General features: G+C 37.4%; 1 protein-coding gene across 7 annotated transcripts in view; it reads left to right on the plus strand.

The window, feature by feature from the left end:
* Positions 1–16930, plus strand: part of YLPM1 (YLP motif containing 1) — a 39422-nt gene extending 22492 nt beyond the window's left edge. For 2 of the 7 annotated variants that reach the window (XM_064460382.1, XM_064460387.1), the window contains exons 8-21: positions 506–598; positions 997–1171; positions 1320–1465; positions 1825–2012; positions 2663–2725; positions 3012–3131; positions 3416–3592; positions 3812–3895; positions 4161–4244; positions 5722–5808; positions 8824–8875; positions 14046–14176; positions 15973–16152; positions 16522–16930. In XM_064460382.1, coding sequence (XP_064316452.1) covers positions 506–598; positions 997–1171; positions 1320–1465; positions 1825–2012; positions 2663–2725; positions 3012–3131; positions 3416–3592; positions 3812–3895; positions 4161–4244; positions 5722–5808; positions 8824–8875; positions 14046–14176; positions 15973–16119 — 1547 coding nt within the window. In that variant the 3' untranslated portion in view covers positions 16120–16152; positions 16522–16930. The other 5 variants (XM_064460383.1, XM_064460384.1, XM_064460386.1 and 2 more) reach the window with 5 other exon arrangements.
* The last annotated feature ends 3183 nt before the right edge of the window (positions 16931–20113 follow it).

Raw genomic sequence — 20113 nt, forward strand, 5'->3', positions numbered from 1 at the left:
AGTTCTTAAATTGTGCATTGTCATTTGAAGAGTGTTTTTTCCCTAAGGTGCCATAACATAATTTAAAGCCGTACCGATTCCATTAAGTAGATGTTTTACTAAAAGCTGTTAGAAAAATTCTCACTGTTAAGAATCTATAGTGAGTATTTCAGTTAACATTCTTGACATTACTGTAGTTCTCTGAGTTATTGAAACTTTCATAGTATTTAAGTGTTTGTAATCTGACTGTGCGTGCTATCTGAAGTCATCTGGAAAGGCAGAAGTCCTATTCTTAAGATAAAGTGGTACACATACTTATATCCACACACAACCCACTTCAGACTTTTGAAACCGTAGTGTTGTATATTTATGTATGGCTTTTTTTGCATTATCTATTAAATGGAATTTTGGTAAGTTATTCCAGTCGCTTTTAATGCCATTGACTGATTGCTTTTCATGACAGAGGAAAGGAAATGGAAGAGGGGTATTTTAAGACCTTGATTATTTTTTGATTATTTTTAACCAGATATAACCACCAGTAAAGTGGAACAGATCCCATATGGGGAGAGGGTAACACTACGTCCAGAACCTCTACCGGAGAGGCAAACATTTCAAAAAGGTAGGGAGCGCTTGGCTAGCTCTCAGACAGTTAGCTCTTAAGAAAAGTTATAAGGCACTAAAAGCACATTTTAAACTAAGTAACTCCCATTTAAGCTAGAACCACTTTATTTTCTTCAGAGGCCCGTAACAGTTTATATTGTCAAGAGGAGTAATGCAGTCAGTGACCTAGCCACTTCAAAACTGAATTTTTATAGCTTTAAGTAGGATTTCATGGTATGGTTGTCTGTTACAGTTTGGAAAAGAGATTCAGGGGCTGATAAAGTCCATTCTAGCCCTCACATCGTATGTTTCTATATACTTTTCTTGCACTCTTGTTTGTTGCTTTTTCCTTCAAAAATTATAAAAAATTCAGAGTGTGTTTTATTAATTTGGATTTCCATGGGTTTCTCCTTTCAGAGCACCCTGGTCGTTATAACAGAGAAAGAGATCGTGAGCCTTATTTTGAGCGTCAAGGTAATTCCAACACAGATCATAGGGATTTCAAGAGAGAGCGGGAATTGCACAGAGACCGTGGTTCTGTGGACTATGAACGAGAGAGATTTGAAAAAGAGCGGCATCCCCGAGATGATAGGTACGTGGTTTCAGAACACGATTGAAATCCATACAATTCAGACTGTATTGTGTGTCAGGCTGTCCATTTTGTCTGTGAGGTACATGTTCATTTCTCTCTGGCATCCATAGTAGAAATTCTAGAAATATGCAAAATGCTGTTTTGGCAGGGTTCTTCCTACTACACCTTCCAGGACTCAGTCTTACCGTGACAAGAAAGACCATCCTTCCTCCAGGCGGGGTGGTTTTGAAAGACCACCATATGAACGAAAGACAGATCGTCCAGCATATGATCATGGGCCTTCCATGTTTGGAGGTACAGTTTCTCAATCTTGAAGCCATGCTAGAATATAATTAAAAATATGGACTCGCAGAGGTGAAGACTAACTGGGAGAAGTTAATTGATTTGCTCTATTTCATTGTTCAGAATATATAATTCAGGAAAATTTATTCGGCAATGTCATGTAGTTTTGTTTCTTAGTGGTGATGAGATCAGGAACGCAACAGTTATATACTCTGCTAAAAAAAATGCCTTTGATTGCAATAGGTTCAAGATTAGAAATTTGAATTATTTTGGGGACAAATCCATGAATTTATCCTAAAATAATGAAGGTCTGTTTTAAATCAGCTCAGCTGGGTATGAGCATCCTAATTTTTTTATTTTACTGAACTAAGAAAATTCTTCTGTCCAAACACTGGAATTTGAAGGTGATCGTAGAAATTACCCTGAGGAAAGGATTCCTATTTCTGCTCCATCAATGCCTCGTCAGCCACCACCTGCTCCACGAGTGGAAAGGAAGCCAGAGTCTAAAAATGTAGATGACATTTTGAAGCCACCAGGACGGGATAGCAGGCCAGAGAGGGTGAGTATGCATTGTGAAAGTAACAATTGGTTTCTACGAGGTCTGTATTCAGATAAAATGCTCATGAGTATAATATGTTGTGAACAAGCCTACATTAGAGGAAGCTCTGGAAATTCTCTTGGTTCCTTTGCAAATGACTAGAGTGTTTTAGCATAGCTAATAGGAGTCCACAGGAGATGTGAACTTCCTGGGTATGTGAAGATGAAATTCCTATTAGTGGGTAATGTTAATGTATTTAGACTCTTCTGAGATCTTCACTTGGGTTTTTGATATATTAGAGGAAAGACTTGGCTGGACACAGAGTCAGAGATTTGGCAATGCACCATATAAAATAAGAAAGAACAAGACTCAGGCTATAAAGCATGTAGACAAGTTTAATTCAGTTAATTTTATCTGAACCCAATCTATAACATCTTATGCAGTATGAGCTGCTGAGATGATTAACATCATATACTCTTGTTCTGTGGAGCTACTTCCATTCCTCACAACCTGGTTTGTAGAATAGGCAGTCAGGCATGGTACTGGCTTTGCTTGATGGCATGCAAAAGCGTGAACCCAGAGCACATAACTTTCTGGAAGAAAATCTTTGCAGAAGAGATTCTGTTAAATGTAGTACAGTATCTTATCTTTTTACATGATCTTTGTTTCAGATTGTAATCATAATGAGAGGGTTGCCTGGCAGTGGAAAGACACATGTAGCGAAACTCATTAGGGTATGTAAACAGTGGCTCACTGTGTAGTGCTGCTTGTCTTCTACATGCACTTCCTCTGCTGTTTTCTTTCTATCTGTCTGGAATTTCAGCCTGTTATTTCATGTTCCATGTCTTCATAATGGCATGTGCATCCCCTCCACTATTAGCAAGCATGAGGGATACTGCTCTCTTCTTGTTTTGGATATAGAGCAGGGAACTGCTGTTTGCCAAAAGTGTTTTGAAGATCCTCTGTAGCAGAATGGAATTTTTACAGCAAGAGTATGTTTTCTTTTTGCTTTTCTCCCAGGATAAGGAAGTAGAGTGTGGAGGACCTGCGCCAAGAGTGCTCAGCCTGGATGACTATTTTATCACTGAAGTGGAAAAAGAAGAGAGAGACCCAGATACAGGGAAAAAAGTGAAAAAGAAGGTACTTTTAATTCAGTTGCTTATCTTGACAAAGAAACAAGACATTCTGAAACAACACAGTGGCAATCAGAATTTCAGTCTGTGGCTTTGGAAGAGTGCAGAGGTCTGTGCACTGTTTTTTGAAACAAGTCAATGTGACTTAAGGGCAGAATGGGCATATTCTTAAAGTTGACCTGGAAGATGTTTTTCTCATACCAGTGTACTTTGTGGTCATGACATTCAGCAGTTGAACATTAGCAATTTAATAGGTGTTGTCTTTCTTAAATGCTTTTGTCCTTCATAAAGGTGATGGAGTATGAATACGAAGCTGATATGGAAGAGACCTATCGTACCAGCATGTTTAAAACTTTCAAAAAGACCTTGGATGATGGCTTCTTCCCCTTCATTATCCTTGATGCTATCAATGATAGAGTGCGACATTTTGAACAGTTTTGGAGTGCTGCAAAAACCAAGGGTTTTGAGGTAATGGAGCCTAAAAAGTGTTTGAACTTGCTAACACACCTTATGCTGGTATTTCTAAACTCTTGAATGCAAAGTCCCTCCCACATTCACAAAAACCACTGACGTCTACAGTTACAAATTTACCTTTCTTGGAACGTACAACTGCAGAGTGTATCACCAGGTAGAAAAAGAGCTCTAAAAAATTATTTACAATATTTAATATTGTCTTTCTCTTTGTAGGTGTACTTAGCTGAAATGAGTGCAGATAACCAGACATGTTCCAAGAGGAATATTCATGGACGCAAGCTAAAGGAAATCAGCAGGGTAACTGTATACATCTGGAGTCATAGGATTAACGATGGGTTTCATTGTACTTTCAGGCTTGCTGTTGTTGGAAAACTGTTGACCTCTTTTAGGCTACATAATGCTTACACCTTATCCCTAAGAAGAGCTGTTAGTTATTTCATGGGATTGATTGAAATTACTTTTCTTAAGTACAGATACATCTTGTTCGTGATCAGAGACCAAATTTTTCCATTGAATCTATTAGATTTTTAGAGGTGCCTCATTTCTGTTTGTTTTTTGTTAGATGTCTGATCACTGGGAGGCAGCACCACGTCACATGATGCGCCTGGACATTCGTTCTCTCTTGCAGGATGCTGCTATTGAAGAGGTGAGAATCTCTGTGCTTGTTAAAGTACAAACTATGTAGATGCGACTCTGCTGAAAATACAAAGCAGAGAAAAAGGTATGATCACAACAAGGCAGTTATATTTGGCACTGTAGAAAGCCAGAATCACTATGTCAGACAAGTGTATTCCATTATTATTATCAATTACCCAAACATGAAGGTACATGTTACTTTTTATCACCTTTTTGGAGCCAAGACCTACACATCTTTGGGGAAGAGTTGAAGCCACTTTGCTCTTTAGCAGCTGTTGAGTACCAGGTAAAGAGGATCTTTGCTCTCTCAGATGAAACTCAGTACTTTTTCAGGTTACTGGATTAATTTGATCATAATTTGAGGAAGTAGTTTGATAAAATAAATAAGTAAATTTGAACTTGTCTTGGTCCGTGCTTTGAGAAATATAGGCCTGTAGCAGAGAACGGAGAACTGAATAACACGTAGCAAAAGATTACACTTGCTGTAGAAGTGTGGTACCTTTTTATTCTATTTGCAGTTTGCTGTGACATGCATCTTTCTTGTGGCTTTGGTGGCTTTTTGTATTGTTGCGTTCTTTGGCAGACGTTTCAGGAGCTCTGCGAATAAGCTAGTATGTTAATCGTATGGTCATCATGAATGTACCATAGCTGCATGTTGCTGTCAGAACAGCTCTTGCCATGGCCATAGAAACTGTTGAACTGCTGAAATAGGAAGAGAGTTTACTCTTTGCAGTTTGTCATGAGGTCAACAGGTTATTTCTGAATCTCCAAATTCTTTTTATCAGAAAACAGTAATCTTTAAGAGGATAGCAGAAAGTTCAGGTCTCAAGTTGACTCAGAGAATGGCAGATGTGGGGTTTACTCTGCGTGTATCAAGGTTTTACTAATGGTAATGAAGAACTGTACGTACTTTGAGAGCTTTAGGTATGCCACAGTATGCGCATGAATCCCTATTAGAGATGTGGACCCCAGAAAGTATTCATTAGATGGGCAGGGTTAGATGTATGTCTTAAAGCATAATTTTCTTTATTATGTTAATCTGTGGTGGTTATTCTTCACTGTGATATTTAAATATATAAAAGATAAAGGCTTGATAGAGATGTTCTATGCAGAGCGTACCATCCCAGTGATGTGTAAATGGCAAGTTTAAGATCTTTTTCTGAGATTTAAAGTTTTGAAATGTGAATATGTGGGAAGCAAGAGAAGTATCTTACTGTTACAGATACTGGTAGCGCAAAGAATGAAGGAAGAGAATAAACCATCGCTGCTTTCCCCCCCAGTTTGTCACTCTATAGCTAGAAGGGAACCTGCTTCTGAGGAAAGCCAAAATGGAGCCAGTATTCATATATATTGCACCATCATACTTTCCAATGAATCCTTTCTTTCCTCTCCTATTTGAACTTGGAATCTTCTACTTACTCTGATAAAAAGATAATACTTAGAAGTCAAGCAGTGCCTTGTAAATCTGTGCTTGTGACTTGGAACAGGTGGAGATGGAGGATTTTGATGCAAATATTGAAGACCAGAAAGAAGAAGTCAAGAAGGATACAGCAGAGGAGGAAGAAAGTGAACTGGTAGGAGACACATCAACCATCTCTAATAAAATGCTTGTTAACGTGTCTGAGGGAGAATCTCAGTCTTACAAATGCCAAACCATTGCCTTTCTTAGCAGTGCGATCTTAATACACACATTTCTAGTTGTTCCTTAAACGTTTCTAGGAGAACTTTAATGTTAAATCATATTATTCCTTACCGAATTCTTTTAGGAATCTGTGAGTCTATGCCACATACAGCATTGTCAGTGGAGCGTGGCAGCATGCCTCATACAGACATTTATAAATTGCAGTACACTATAGCACTGTCTTCCAGATTACCTAAGAATTACACTAAGTGGAGGGATGGGGAGAATGGGCAAAGATTAATTTAGCTTATTTCCTTTCATGTGTCTAAAGAACTCTTCTCGACTGTCACAGTATATGACAAGAGTTACAAAGAAGAATGCTTTCTCTGCCAAGGCTTTCTGACTTTGTCAGTAGGTATTTCCAAGATGAGGGATTAGGTGTCTTGGATAAATGAAGGTTAGAGAATTGCCCTGAGGGCTGGCGTTTTTAGGTATGTATTTAAAAGGCTACGGAAGACTTCCCAATGTAACTTCTTGGTATGTGTTGGAGCCGCAGCTGGTCAGTGCTTGATGAGTTGAATGTGTCAAACCCTGGTTCCCACAACCAAGCAGTTAAACTCCAATAAACAGGAAGTAACCAAAAATGTCTGAGATGAGCAAAGTCCTTTTTCTTGATGGAGATCTACTATTCCTCAGGAGTGGCAGTTTAGAAAGCAGTTGAAATACAGAATATTAAAAAAAAAAAGCTTAGGAAGAGTGGATTTCAATAAACATCTGTTTTTTGCAACATGACTCATTTATTCTCTTTACTAAATTATTCTTTGGCACAGAGTATGAGACTGCATAAAGTGTGGTTAAAACATTTCTAAGATGCACCCATGTTTACAAGAATATGGCTGCTAGTCTCATTTCTTGGAAATGAGCTATATCTATAAGAGAAAGTTCTCTTTAGCTTTTGAGACATCTGTGCATAAGTGTGTGTGTGTATGTGTGTTTATGGGCTCTGGGGAGTGTCCTAATCTACAGCACATATACCAATAGGCCTTTTCTTTATAAGACAAGGAGAAAGCTTGGTGATAACAACTATGCAAATTATTAATAACTAAAAGTAACCTACATATAAGAATGTTTTCTATTCAGATTCACAAGAGATGAAAATTAACAAAGAATTATCTGCTGTATGTAATCTCTGCTATTTAGTCACATGGCTAATCTCAGGGAGAGGTATGTCAGACAGAAAGGTGGAACAGTACACTGTATTTGGTATCTGTTGCCTTCTTGAGAGCAGTTGGTAAGGGTTCTTCAGTTCATTTTGCTGCATTTAATCCTGTGGAAAGAGAGGTCTGAAGCTCCTGCCATCTGGCAGATGTCCTTGAAATATCCAACTGTCTTGTACCAAAGGTGAAGTCTGAATCTTTTCTTATCCTAACTGAGGATCGGGATATTGTACAGATTCAGCACACAATAGGCCATTTCACACCATCAAAGTCACTTTTCTGTTGCTATTATCAACTCCGATAGGGTTGTTTGTAGCATTAAGACAATTCTTGCTTTTCTGTGCTTGATGGTATGAATTATTGATGCATTTAACTTAGAGTTCTCACCAGTGTATCATACATCACTTTGTTCAATACAGGCTTCTAGCAGCTGTGGTATAAACTTTCTGAGCAAATTTTAATGTGCAACTTGGTTTAAAAGTATAAATATACATATATACATGAAGTTTACTTATTTGTTACAATGAAATATTGCAGCACAAACTGTCTTAGTTTGTATTAATCACAGACTTGATTAGAAACAATAAAACAGATCTGATAATCTCAAGTCACTGATATATGCTTGATAGAAAAACGGTCTTTCAAGGATTTTGGAAGAGCAATGCTGAACATAATCAAAAGCAGTGTAGCTCTCTGGAGCAGTACACTCTGATATAGTAACCCTTAGCATTAACAAATACATGTATAAGTTTACCAGAGTGGAGGCAACCTATAAATAGAGCAGGAAAGAAGTTAGTGTAATAAAACTAGTCTGTGGATTGTTTGTTTCCTTGCTGAAATCTTCTAGAGTAGTTCTTTTCCCTCTCTATTAAAAATCATTCTTGAAAATAACAAAATTCTCACAGGGGTTCCATTTCACTGCATTGAGCTTTTTATATGATTGCAGAGAAAAATAAGTGGTTTTACAACAAATCTGAACAGTCAAAATGAGTTTTAAGGGGTTGCTTAGTAAGGATTTACTTGTCCAAGAGTATAAAAAGAAAAGATAACAAGGAGACTCCTAAAAGAAATACCTCTTTGTCAAACTTAATATCATTATGCTCACTTTACATGTAAAATGTATGATGACATGATTTTTAGGGAAAAAGTGTTTCAAAAGAACCGTTGAACTAAGAGGGTTATTTTAAAATAAAAACACTTAAATCTTAGAGATGCAGCACATACTCTCATTTAAACTAAAAAAACAAATAATTTTGTTTAGTTGTGGACTAACCAGGCATACAAGAATTTAGTATGTCCCTTTGAAAGGATTACTAAGTGAAGCTTGAGTGTCGTAAATCTGGGAGAATATTCTTAAAAGCCTATGACTACGGTAACTTTTTCATTTGTATTTGTAAAGCTTTGAATACTTTTTTATGCCTGATAAGTTGTGTTGCAATAACTTTGCCAGCTGGGATAATATAGTAACTGTGCACACAGCATCATTGCTGTCTGTTAGAGGCATTCCGGAGCTCTGTTTGCAGAGGGCAGCACTCCTGTAGTGATTTGCAAGGGCTGCTAAAATCACTGAATGGGAAGTGGATGCAGAAGTTCCAATACTGAGTAATTTGTTTCCTTCATCTGATAACAAGAATTGTGCCTTACAAAAAGAAATACCTTAAGCTCCCATTTTAATGCTGTTTCCAGTTCAAAAGTGATTTGCATGTGTGTCTCTCTCTAATCCTCCGAGCTTCTCTCTGTGTATGATTTAGGGTTACATTCCGAAAAGCAAATGGGAGATGGACACTTCTGAGGCAAAGCTAGGTGGGTATTTTTTTTCCTGTTTCTTATAGTTGGTATCTGATGACATTTGCAAAACCTGCATTTTTGTTTTTACTGTGCCTCCTTACCAAAGACAAATAAATTTATTGATCTCGTACACATGTCTGAAACTGCAAAAGGAATTTGTCTTCTGCCAGAGGCAGGGGAATTATGACTTTCTAACCATCACTGGTTTATATACTCATTAATTGTTCTTCCATCTGTTCAAAGAAAGTACTTTGTCTTGAAATTTTAAAAAAGCCGTATTTCAATTCTTTATTCATCTCTTCTGTGTTATAAAAAGCAAGAGTGGACTTACATCGCACTGCATTCTTGTTCACACTGCATACCTACTTTTTCAAGCCTAAATGCTGTCAGTAACTTCTTACTTTCGTGGAGACATGTCTAGTAGCTAACTGTATTGAAGGTGTTTCTCACTCTCCAAAACTGCCATATGTGAGGACAAAGTAGTGCCATGCTTTGAAGTTGGTTCTGAATTATTAGGCCTCGGTGTATCTTTTCAGCAACTTAAGTATTTAAAAGTTAGTTTGTTACACTTTTCAGTTCTAGGAGAGTACTGGGATTTGTCTTAGTAGGATGCAAAATGGACTTTCCAGGAGCATAAGGGCACTATTTTTGCTGCACTTTTTGTTCTGACATGTTAGACATAAGAGCTAATTCTGCCAAAGTCAAAAGCAACTTCTAGGCTGAAATGGATGCACCACAGCTATGGTGCAAGGTGTACACTTGGAAAGGAGTTTCTAGTCATTATGATCAGTTCTGTGGTTGGTTTTTGGTTTTTTTTTACTGAACAGTAATGGTTCTAAGTGAAGATTTTATCAATGCAATCTGTATAAAACTGCTATTTTCTGTCACGTCTATGAGAAGTAATAAATATCTGAACGGGATGCATCGTGTCTTAACGTTTTGAGGTTTGCTTCTGCATGCGTGGTACAGCCCTGTGTATCATTATCTTCCAATATCGAAAATCACACTTGCACTATAGAAATACCATTAGAAGTTCTGGCTTACGTAAAGCAGCCTTTTCATCTTTTGCTGTCAACTGTGTAGCTGCACCATCTCTTCTGCTGCTGTACTCTCTTCAGTAATTTAAATATTTGTGGAATATATTGACGTTGTGGCACCTGCAGTACAACTGGAGGAGCCTTGTACTCAATGATTCCGGCGTATATAACAGCTAGACAATTAGGCAGAATTAATTCAGGATTGCTCTGCAGTTTTGTTAAAAGTTGATTGTTTTAATACCTTAAAATTATTTCTTAAGTTTATAATGATTTTTTTTTCCCAATTATGTATGAAAACATAGTACTGGAAAACTGCGTTGTTGAAGAATGCTCTGATACATTGTGTTGTATGCCAGATAACGTAGACTTCTTTAAACACTGAGTAGTAGGAACGGATGCGTTGCACTGCATATGGTGAACCTTAAGTCATCCTGTGCATTTTGCAAATATCACAGCAGTCCAAAGTTGTTCTAAAAATATTTACGTTTTATGTGTAGTTTCTAGCAATGTGGACACTGTGACTGCCACAGAAATTTACAGGTAGCTTTCAAAATTTACCCCTCTCATGATCAAGTACTGCTAACAAATAGAAACAAAGAACTGTGGTGCATTTCTTTCCATCTGAGAACTCCATAATGTAAAACGCAGGATTTTTGTACGGTCTCCACTTAAACGTAAACTGGGGAGTGAGCAGCAGAGTCAATTTTATGCTGAAGGAAGTTACTTGCAAGGCTGTCGCAATAGTCCTTTAACAATCAAACTCCATTAACAACCTGGATGTTAGCATGCTGCAAGATACAGGTACAGGTGCTCAGATGATCTTTCTATTAAATCTGTATTAATGATTTACTTTTATAACTACCCTACTCTATTCATTTTTATAAATATATAGATCTATAGATTAAAAGTAGATTCTGACAGAACATACATTTTTACAAACCCAGGCATTCTTGTGTAATGAATGCTGTTTCTTTGAAAAATTGCTCTGAAAGGGTAGAAAACTTTTAGCTCAAGGTGTGCATTATAACAACTTGCAGTCTGTGAGTAAGAATTATATTTAATTCACAGTAAGACGTTGTTGTAGAGGACCAATTAAAATTATTTCCTGAAAGGCATGTAAACTGTGGTAAGCATTTGTTATTCCAAAGTTGAGTTTTTTCCTGGTAGCTGGCCTGCCCATCAGGTTTATTGCGTTAGTCCCAGAGGGCAAGCATTTGCGGAAGTGATGTAAGTGCGCAATCCAAAATCAACACTGTAAGTCTTGTTTTGCTTTTTTTGTTTTCTTTCTGAGTAGATGTTGTTACAGGAAAGCACAATAAGATCTTACTGATTGTAATAAGACTCAGAAAAGGTCTGAGAAGTTTGAGTTCTTTAGCTGCCCCGCTGACTTGTGACAATCAGTGTACTCTATACCCCAGAGCTCTTGCTTTAGCTCAGATTTAATTTGGTAGGGGTGATGCATTCCTCTGAGTAAATGTGGTATATCATTTCCTTATGTGTTGTGAGTGCACAGCCACATTTTTATTGCAAAGTCTAATCGCTGGTCCATCTCGGTGCATAGCGCACATAGGTTCTTGTATTTAAATTTACAGAAATGGACTCACACTTCTAAAATTTGGCTATATTCGAAGTGTTTAATGCAATACTCTTTCAAAGTGCAGCTTAGTGGTGAGTTCTACAAGCTTTCAGGAAAGGAGAAATGAGCTCTGGCATAGCTGAAGTTTTGATACCATTGTAAAATTTGCTCTAGAACACAAATAACATTTTACATAAAACATTGTGGGTTTTTTCATAAGAAGGGCAAAAATGTAGTTGATGGATTCATTTAGTTTTTGAAGGAGCTAAGTCAGTTACTTTCAGATGCTTCATTATTAAAATTCTAAAGGTGAGTTTTTAAGTTCTGTGGGTTTTCAGAAATGCTGCTGCTTCATTGTTTTAAAAATTGAAATGGTAAAATGTTTGATAGTTAACCACTAATTATCTGCCATAAATATTTACGAGCATCATTGTTACAAAATGATACCTTGTCTCATTTTCAGAAAAGAATATCCTGAAATAGTGCTTTGTGGTAGGCTTTTGACATTTCTGTAGTGCGTCTACTGCATGGCACGTGTGCCTTGAACCACGATAGTATGGATGGAAGCAGATCCCTCTGGAAAGGCAATCCAACTTCAAACATGGAAGGAGATAACATTTTAAAATAAATTCTGTATAGCAGTAACAAAATGGGACAGAGGGTAACCTCATACTCTGAACGCCTCTATCGCTGTTTAAGAGTTACACATTTCTTGGTGATATTTTCAATTGGTCTGTGTGCAGCAGGGAGTGGGAAACAACTCTTTCTTCCACATTGGTAATGAGATGAGCTTGCGTTGTAGCATGTTGCCTTCCAAGAGAAATATGTCTGTGTACAGATACTTGCCAACAGAGAGCTCCTGAATTTTCAGTTCTTCCTGTTCCTAAATACTCCTCAATGCATTTGTTGCTCTCCTTTTCAATGCCACTTTTTTCTGGAAACCCTTACACTACAAATTATCTACACTGATTGATCTGAAAGTAATACTGAGGAATAGCACAAGTATGTTTATGTGCTGAAGTAACAGAGGAATATTGTGTAAATCAGTTTTGTCTTCTAGAGAGAGTGCCGTCTTTCTGTGGAGATTGAGCTTCAAATTTGGCAGATTAGACTTAGAGCAAAAGAAGAGCCTTAATTGAATTGTGTAACAAGATGTCATGTAACAGATACAAATACTCTGCACAGTTTCCTTAAATGTTGGCTTTTTTAAAAGGCAGAGGGGGATTAAAATGTTTTCTTAGAAGAAATTCTGTATCTATTCCAGGGAACTGGGATAAAGGTGGAGTCTTTAAAAACTTTAAAGTTGTATGAGGGAGAAATTACTTCATTAGTTTATGGCATTTAAATTATACTAGCATGTCTGCATCACCATTGCCTTACATTATCTCCGTTGTTGCTCTTTTCTCTCCCATATTAAGTAAAAAACCTTATCTCTGAACTGAGCTTATTTAAATACATACCTTTGAACATCCTCTTCTGCTATCCAGGAAATATGCTGCCTTGTATTTGGTTTATTTCTGAGGTCTTTTGTGGGTGAATTTAATTACATCAGTGACTTCTGAAACAGTTTTACTGACATCACTGGAAATGGTTTACAGAATATAACTGCCAAGCTTAATATTCCTTCTGCATATACTTTAATTGTTGGCTTATAAAATGGTAGCATACATCAACAGAAGTACTAGGGTTTCCTTTGACTTCTAAAGCCGTTTTTCATTTTCATGCTTTGTTGTTCGTAATCTTTCAATGAATACTTCATCTCCTTTTCAAAAACAGTTTGCCACATAATTTCAAGAAGGTGGTGTTTTTTACTGAAAATAAGTGTCTAAAGAGGAACAAAATTTTAAAACGTAGGAATGGAATTGTTTCTTCTCATGCCTTATCGGTTCAATAAGAAAAAGAAGAAAATGATGACTGTTGGACAAATGTACTGCTCAAATATTCATGACTGACCTCTTACACCATGAAACAAAAGATTCTGAGATTTTTTTTTCAATCCTGGAGGATTTTTTGAGTGTGTTTTCCTTGTGGGGAGAGAAAAAGAAGGGGGGGGGGATCAGGATTTCCAAGGAGCATATTGTTTAGCAGAAACAGTATCTCAAACTTGTCTCTGATGCATTAAATTATATGATCATCATGTGTTCCCTGATACTGCATGTATGCCATGTTTGACACAGTATTAAACCCCAAATTTGGGAAAAATGCTACAGTTTTAGTATTGTGTTCAAATACAGAAAGGTGGATCTATGGTTCCTCACTATTGGTGCCTATATTGTACCTGTAAGGACAGACTCCATACAGTGTGAACATCCAGAAGAGCAAGCTTTTCTCCCTCATACAAATAACAAGACTGAGTGTTATTGCCACACAGTTAATGTGAAATATCAATAAAACTTGAAAATGGTGTTGAGTCTTCTCTAGTTTATTTCTACTCCCATCATTACACCTGTCAAGACAAGCTGGATGTACAAGTTCTGCTCATTCTTCTGAAAATTTTTCCACTCATCTTGTTTGTGTGAATAATAGAGAAAAAAAATCTCCTTTAACTCTGAGGCTCTGTGTTTGTTCTCAGACAAGCTGGATGGTTTGCGGACTGGCACTAAAAGGAAACGTGACTGGGAAGCAATTGCCAGCAGGATGGAAGATTATCTACAGCTTCCAGATGACTATGATACACGTGCTTCTGAACCTGGAAAGAAAAGGGTAATAAATTTTCAAATGACTTATTGTCTGTATATGACCATTTAACAGTCTCTGTGAAAAAGACTTTGTATCAATTCATTCAGTGTCTATGAATACAGCAATTTCACTGACTCACTTTTAGTTTTGCTGTTCCATTAGATTTTGTAAGAGGATGTTCTTAAATAGGGTCTTTCAGAGGTAAACAGATTTATTATAACAAAATGAGGAATTGTAGATAATAAAGATTAACTATGGATGGCATGGCTTTTGAGATTGAGAATGGAATCATGTCCCATTTTTTGCTGGGGGAGGTGAAGCGCTTTGTTTCTGAGCAAGCCGGAGCCCTTTTCTTATGCTGCATGTTTTGTGATGAGATAGTGTGAGATACAGCAGCTTGCAAGACAAGATGGTGATTTTATTAAGCTATTTTTTGTTAGGTTATGTAATAAGTAGGCAGAGAAATCATAAACTGTTCTTATGTTCAAAAAGATTCAGCTGAGGAAAGTATCAGCTATGCAGGTTTTATATCAATGAAGTTTTGTAGATGTTACCTCCTGCATATACCTTGCATAAAGCTTGGTGTATAAGAAGTTAGCTTCAGCCACTTCATATGTAATTCTGTTCTCAACACAAAATGCTACATCTTCAGATACCGTGGGGAAAAGGCAAACAATCAGAGGAAGGTGAAAGAGAGGTAATACCTTTTTTCTTTTTGTCTCCAAAATAGACCATCCTGTACCACTAAAAGTAACTTGATTTAACTGTTGGTGTTTGGGCTTTCTTTTGTTCTGTAATGCCAAATAGAAGATATTGGGTGGTACTGGACAGTGTGCATGAGAGAAATGGAGATACTAAGGCATTGGCAGAGGAAGCAATGGTAGAAGAAAGCAGGCATTGCTTATCAGCAGGAATGTCTGGGGAAATCCAAAAAGTGGGATAGGGAGGTGCTGGCAGAAAGGTGATATGGCTGTGTCCCCAAGTAACGCACCAGCCTGAATGGGACTAATGAGTTAGGATGTCAAGGAAGAGCTCCTTCACTTACTGTTCTTTCTTGTCCTGCTGCAGTGTGTTCCAGCTGAGTTTCTGGACTGTAGCCCTTCATCATCACCTCCCTCACTCCCTCCTCCTTGTTGCACTCCCTCCCATTGGTGTCTGGGTTTGTGGGTGAGGGAGTGACTGTATATGTTTGAACAGGATGAATGCAAGTGATCTGCATGACCATGAAGAGCCACAGAGGAGATGGCTGCAGCTGTAAAGATGGGAGATAACGAATGCATGAAGAAGTTATTTAGCGTAAAGAAATAGTGGAAAGATTTAAATAGAAATGTATCACAGAAGATAGAGATGAAAACTGTCCCTTGTTCACTCATTCATTGCTGAGTTGCTCTTTAACACTATTTTTCTGTAGTTTCATAGTCATCTTCTAGATGTTTCCATTGTGCAATCGAAAGACAGGTTGTACAGAAAATGAAGTCATTAAATGAATCTTTGATAATTCTTCCTGCAAAAGGCATTGCTTTGAACAGAGAAATAATTGCAGTAATTACACTTCAGCTCTCATAATTCTAGCATTGAAATAGAAAAGGCTAATCATCTGTACCTTTCTTCTACTCCATGGAACACCTGGGAAATTCAATTTGAAATAATGTAGCTGGTGTAGTTTCCATCTTTACCCACTGGAAAACACATTAATACTTACCTGTTCAAATGAAAATGGGATCAAATTAGAATTCATGTATTTTTATCAGCAGCGGAAAGCCTAGACCTGTCTTGGGTTTTCTGAAGAGATTGTCCTACTGATAGTATGTTCTCCATAGGTGCGATGGGCAGATCTAGAAGAAAAAAAAGATGCAGACAGGAAAAGGGCCATTGGTTTTGTTGTTGGACAAACAGATTGGGAAAAGATAACAGATGAAAGCGGCCATCTTGCTGAGAGAGCCCTCAACCGCACCAAGTATATATGAAAAAGTGGTTAAATGGAATTTTGTGCCTTTAAGGTAAGTATTCAGTCTTCCTGCCTGTTTATAGCCTTGATGTTTTTTAGTTTTCTTTAAGAGTTGAGGTTGCAGTTCATGTTATTGTTAGAGTTCTCCCAGACAAGATTATTTGATTTGGAGCCTTTTATAATAGGTGTCAGCTGTGCCCATATCAGTGTGCATCCTCCTTTACAGCATCTAAAAATAAAAGGCGAGGGATTGTCAGTTATCAATCTCTAAACCTTATTAATAGGAAGATAGTTTTAATTAAAGGAGTACTTCAGCTGTGTGCCTATTCCTGCCTAGTGCAGATTTTGCTTGCCATGTCTTAACTCTGACCGTGTTAATTCCTATTTTACTTGGTGTAACAAACTTTTCCTTTCTTTACAGGCCATTTGCTCTGAGGAGAAGTGAACCAAGGTGTCATGAGCATCTTGCATGGGTCATGTCACTCCCACCATCACAGTTTTTCTTTGTTACTTTAGTTTCAGCAGTTTTCTTGAGATGTTGGCAGATAACCAGTGCCCTCAGAAAAAAAAAACAAACAACAAGTCCCGCTGCTCCTAAGGGAGAGAGACAGTTTACTTTTTAATATTTTTGGAGGGGAGGGAGGGGGAGGGCCAGTAGTTTTAGCTGCTGTTTATGGGATAAAGTGGAAGGATTAGACAGATGTTACCTCCACTGTACCGTCACAGAATGTTTATCTCCTTTGCTTTGTGGCCATTCTCGTTTTATACTGTATGTACCTTGTAGCTTATTGTATTAGGAAGCAGAACAATAAATTTCACTATAAACTCAGTGTTCTTGGTGGACCATGTAGCATGGTTTTTGTTTGACATTTTAAATGTGGTCTGTGTTCACATGTTGACAGTGCTCAGAACTATCCTTACCTGGAAGAGGTGCTGTGCTCATATTCTAGAATGTGTCCTGTCTTCTAGGTTTATCACCTGCTCTTCTTCTCATAGACAGCTTCATTAAGGCCCCAGGTTTTGCTGGCCTTTAAGAGTCATACCATTCTCATCCTTCCTGGAGAACAGGAGTGGCCATTATTTTTTGGATTGTAGCTTGTCAATTATGTCAAATTTCCATTACTACGTGAGTATAAATTCTGTTGGATGGCTCCGAAATACTCAAGGTAGTAATGTATGGAAAATTTAATGCTCAACTTGAAAACAGGTACTACGGAGTTCTCTGGAGGGCAGACTAGAAAATTCACTTTGGTCTTACTCAGTCTTTTAGTCAACACTGATCCCTATCAGGTATTTCATTCCATTCATAAGTCTACTCTCTCATAGAGAAACATCAATAAAAGAAGCAACAAAGACCAGAAGTTATACTCTTCTATTCTTTTAATGTGTTTAGCTTGCTAAAAAAGACAAATGAATAGCCATCCACACTATTAAAAGCGGTACAGGTTCTTCACAGATGACGGTATATTGCTTCTGCACAGCATCAGGTTTGCTGATGAAAACTTTCTTTTGTCCTCTCAGGTTTTGAAGGAAATTACTTGTGTTAACGATGTTGTAACAAGGCAAATTGTTTAAAACTGAAAATAATTGCTGTTTTTCTGGTGAATTGAATATTTTCTCCTAATTTTCTTCCCTCAGAAAAATCAAGTCCTGCATTTCATTCTCTGCTATACTTTGTTCTTCTGCTGAGTTATTACATTGTGGTTTGCATCTAGGTTGATAAATTAACTAGTTCTGGTGTGATGGTAATTCATGATGTTAAAAGAGAGCTGTGGTGCTGGTAGATGGTTTTGTTTGCTGTTCTAATATTTTGTTTTATTGGATGTTTCAGCCTTGTCTGTGGTGCATGATTGAAAGCTCTTTGGTAAATGTGGGGAATATCTGAACTTGTGTTATGCCCTAAATGTGTTTAATACAGGAAAATGAAGCTTCCTGAATGCAGCGTTTTTAAAATGGAAGGTAATAAATACGTATTTTCTGTGCACACATCCTATTATGTAGCATACATACTTTCTTTTTAAAATGTTGCTAAGCACTCTTTGAATTCTGACTGAGAATTGTTGACAAAAAGAAACTAATAGTTAACAAGAAAACAGTATTGTCTATTGCTGTGGAAATAGGCTAGCTTTGCTTCAGAGAAGTTACTCTCAGGTACGTGTAAAATGCATTTCAGTCTGTCCTCAGTTGTCCATAACAAAACCAGAGTTCTTGTGGCACACCATTGTTATAAGTTGATGCTGTTTCTTGACTTCTAAGAGCCGATTATGATTTTGTCTCTATTTTTGGTAATACGCCTGAACCACATCCTTATCTAACATTTTCCTTTCCAGGCTAAAAAATATTTCTGGAACGTGCAAATGGATAGCGAGCAACAGAACTTGATCATATTGTTTACTGTTTTTAACAATTTTGAAAATTATTTTAGTAGATAACACCCAGAGGGTCATGCTGTTTATTCTGTGGTGCATGTAGAATTCGAGAGAGGTGAGCAGAGAATACACAGAAGGTTGTACTTTACTTTGAGAACAGAGAGAAAATCTATTCATCTTCAAGTTTAGGGCAAAATTTTTGTTACGAAAACATACTGTTGCAGAATGTTGGACCATTTGATCAGAACAGGCTTGAAGGGCCTGGCGGGGGGGGAGTGTTTTCCTGGTTCCCTGAAGTTCAGAACTTTCCATTTCTGTAGTAGAGAAATATCATTCTGTAATCTTTGTCATTTGTTTCAGTTGGTTTGAATGTTTAGCAGGTCAGTCTTCATCTGGTTGAAGGGAAGTGTCTCAAAGAAAATAACTTATGTCAGAAGTACAACCTGTAAAAGATTCCACATACTCTAATCCTTCAGTGAATGAAGAAATCGAGTAAAAAGGAAAAAATCAACATTGCTGCTGATAGAACTGGGAATAGCTAGGTAGTCCCATGCCTGGCTTGTAGTCAGAGGTTGGTGATTAGTAATTTCACTTTTGTCTGGAAAATCCTCCACTACAGAATCCAGTAAGTTTTGATTTTGTTTTTATTCATGATCTGTTTGCTGATATTGGCAGTAGAATTGTTCACTACTGTGAACAGAAAAAATGCCCGCTTTCATTGATGGCTAAATAGGATAATATGCATCCAGTGCTCTCAGATAATGATCTGTCTTTGACCACGTGTGCAATTGTGCTAACTCTTAAATTGGACTGTTTCTGTGCAGTGCATCACGTTGAAAAATACAACTCAAAAAATCATAAGCTGCTGCAGAATGGAGCTGCTACCTCTTAAGCAAAGTTGACTGTTAAAACCATATTTTCTGTGAATTACAATTTGTTATGGCACTTGTTTTGGGGTTTTTTTTCCCTCAAGACCGTCTGCTTTTTTTCAGAATATTGAAACTACCTGTGTCATGGTAGAAGTACATGTGCTTTTTGCAAGGGAATGTGCAACCTAAGACATGCTGCTGCTGTGTGAATAGAGCTTAGTTGTCATCCTCAGTCACCTTGTGTTTTACTGTAGGATTGCTCATTAAGCATGATGGTCTGACTACGGTATGAAAAAATGAAAATATAGCATAGAATATTATATCAGTTCTGGAAATGTCATGGTTTATTTTCTTAAATGTTTACATCAACATAGATAAACAACTTACCTTGCATTGTTAGTTCCCAGTCTTTAGAAGGGAAGAACTGGCATTGGTACAAGTGTTTCACTTATCACTGATCAGGTTGGGTTTGGTATTTTTTGGACTTTGCTTCAGTCATCTTTGCAACCCCTGTCCATTAATTTTTCCTTGACTGTCTGTTGCTAAACAAAGTACGTCACTGTTATTGTCTTTTTGTAAGGTGTTGTTTTAACTGTTTCCTGAAGCCTTTTAGTCTCTGAACAGAAATTTAGATACCATGGAGATCCTGAGTAGGATTTCAGTGGTGGCTCTTATGAAAGGATTGAATTGGAAAAGTAGAGTTTTAATATTACACTGAAGCAAATACATTAACCTATCACCAAAAAGCCCGCATCTAATCCAGTTGAATAGTTAA

Source organism: Phalacrocorax carbo, chromosome 9 (genome assembly GCF_963921805.1).
Source record: "Phalacrocorax carbo chromosome 9, bPhaCar2.1, whole genome shotgun sequence".
NCBI lineage: Eukaryota > Metazoa > Chordata > Aves > Suliformes > Phalacrocoracidae > Phalacrocorax > Phalacrocorax carbo.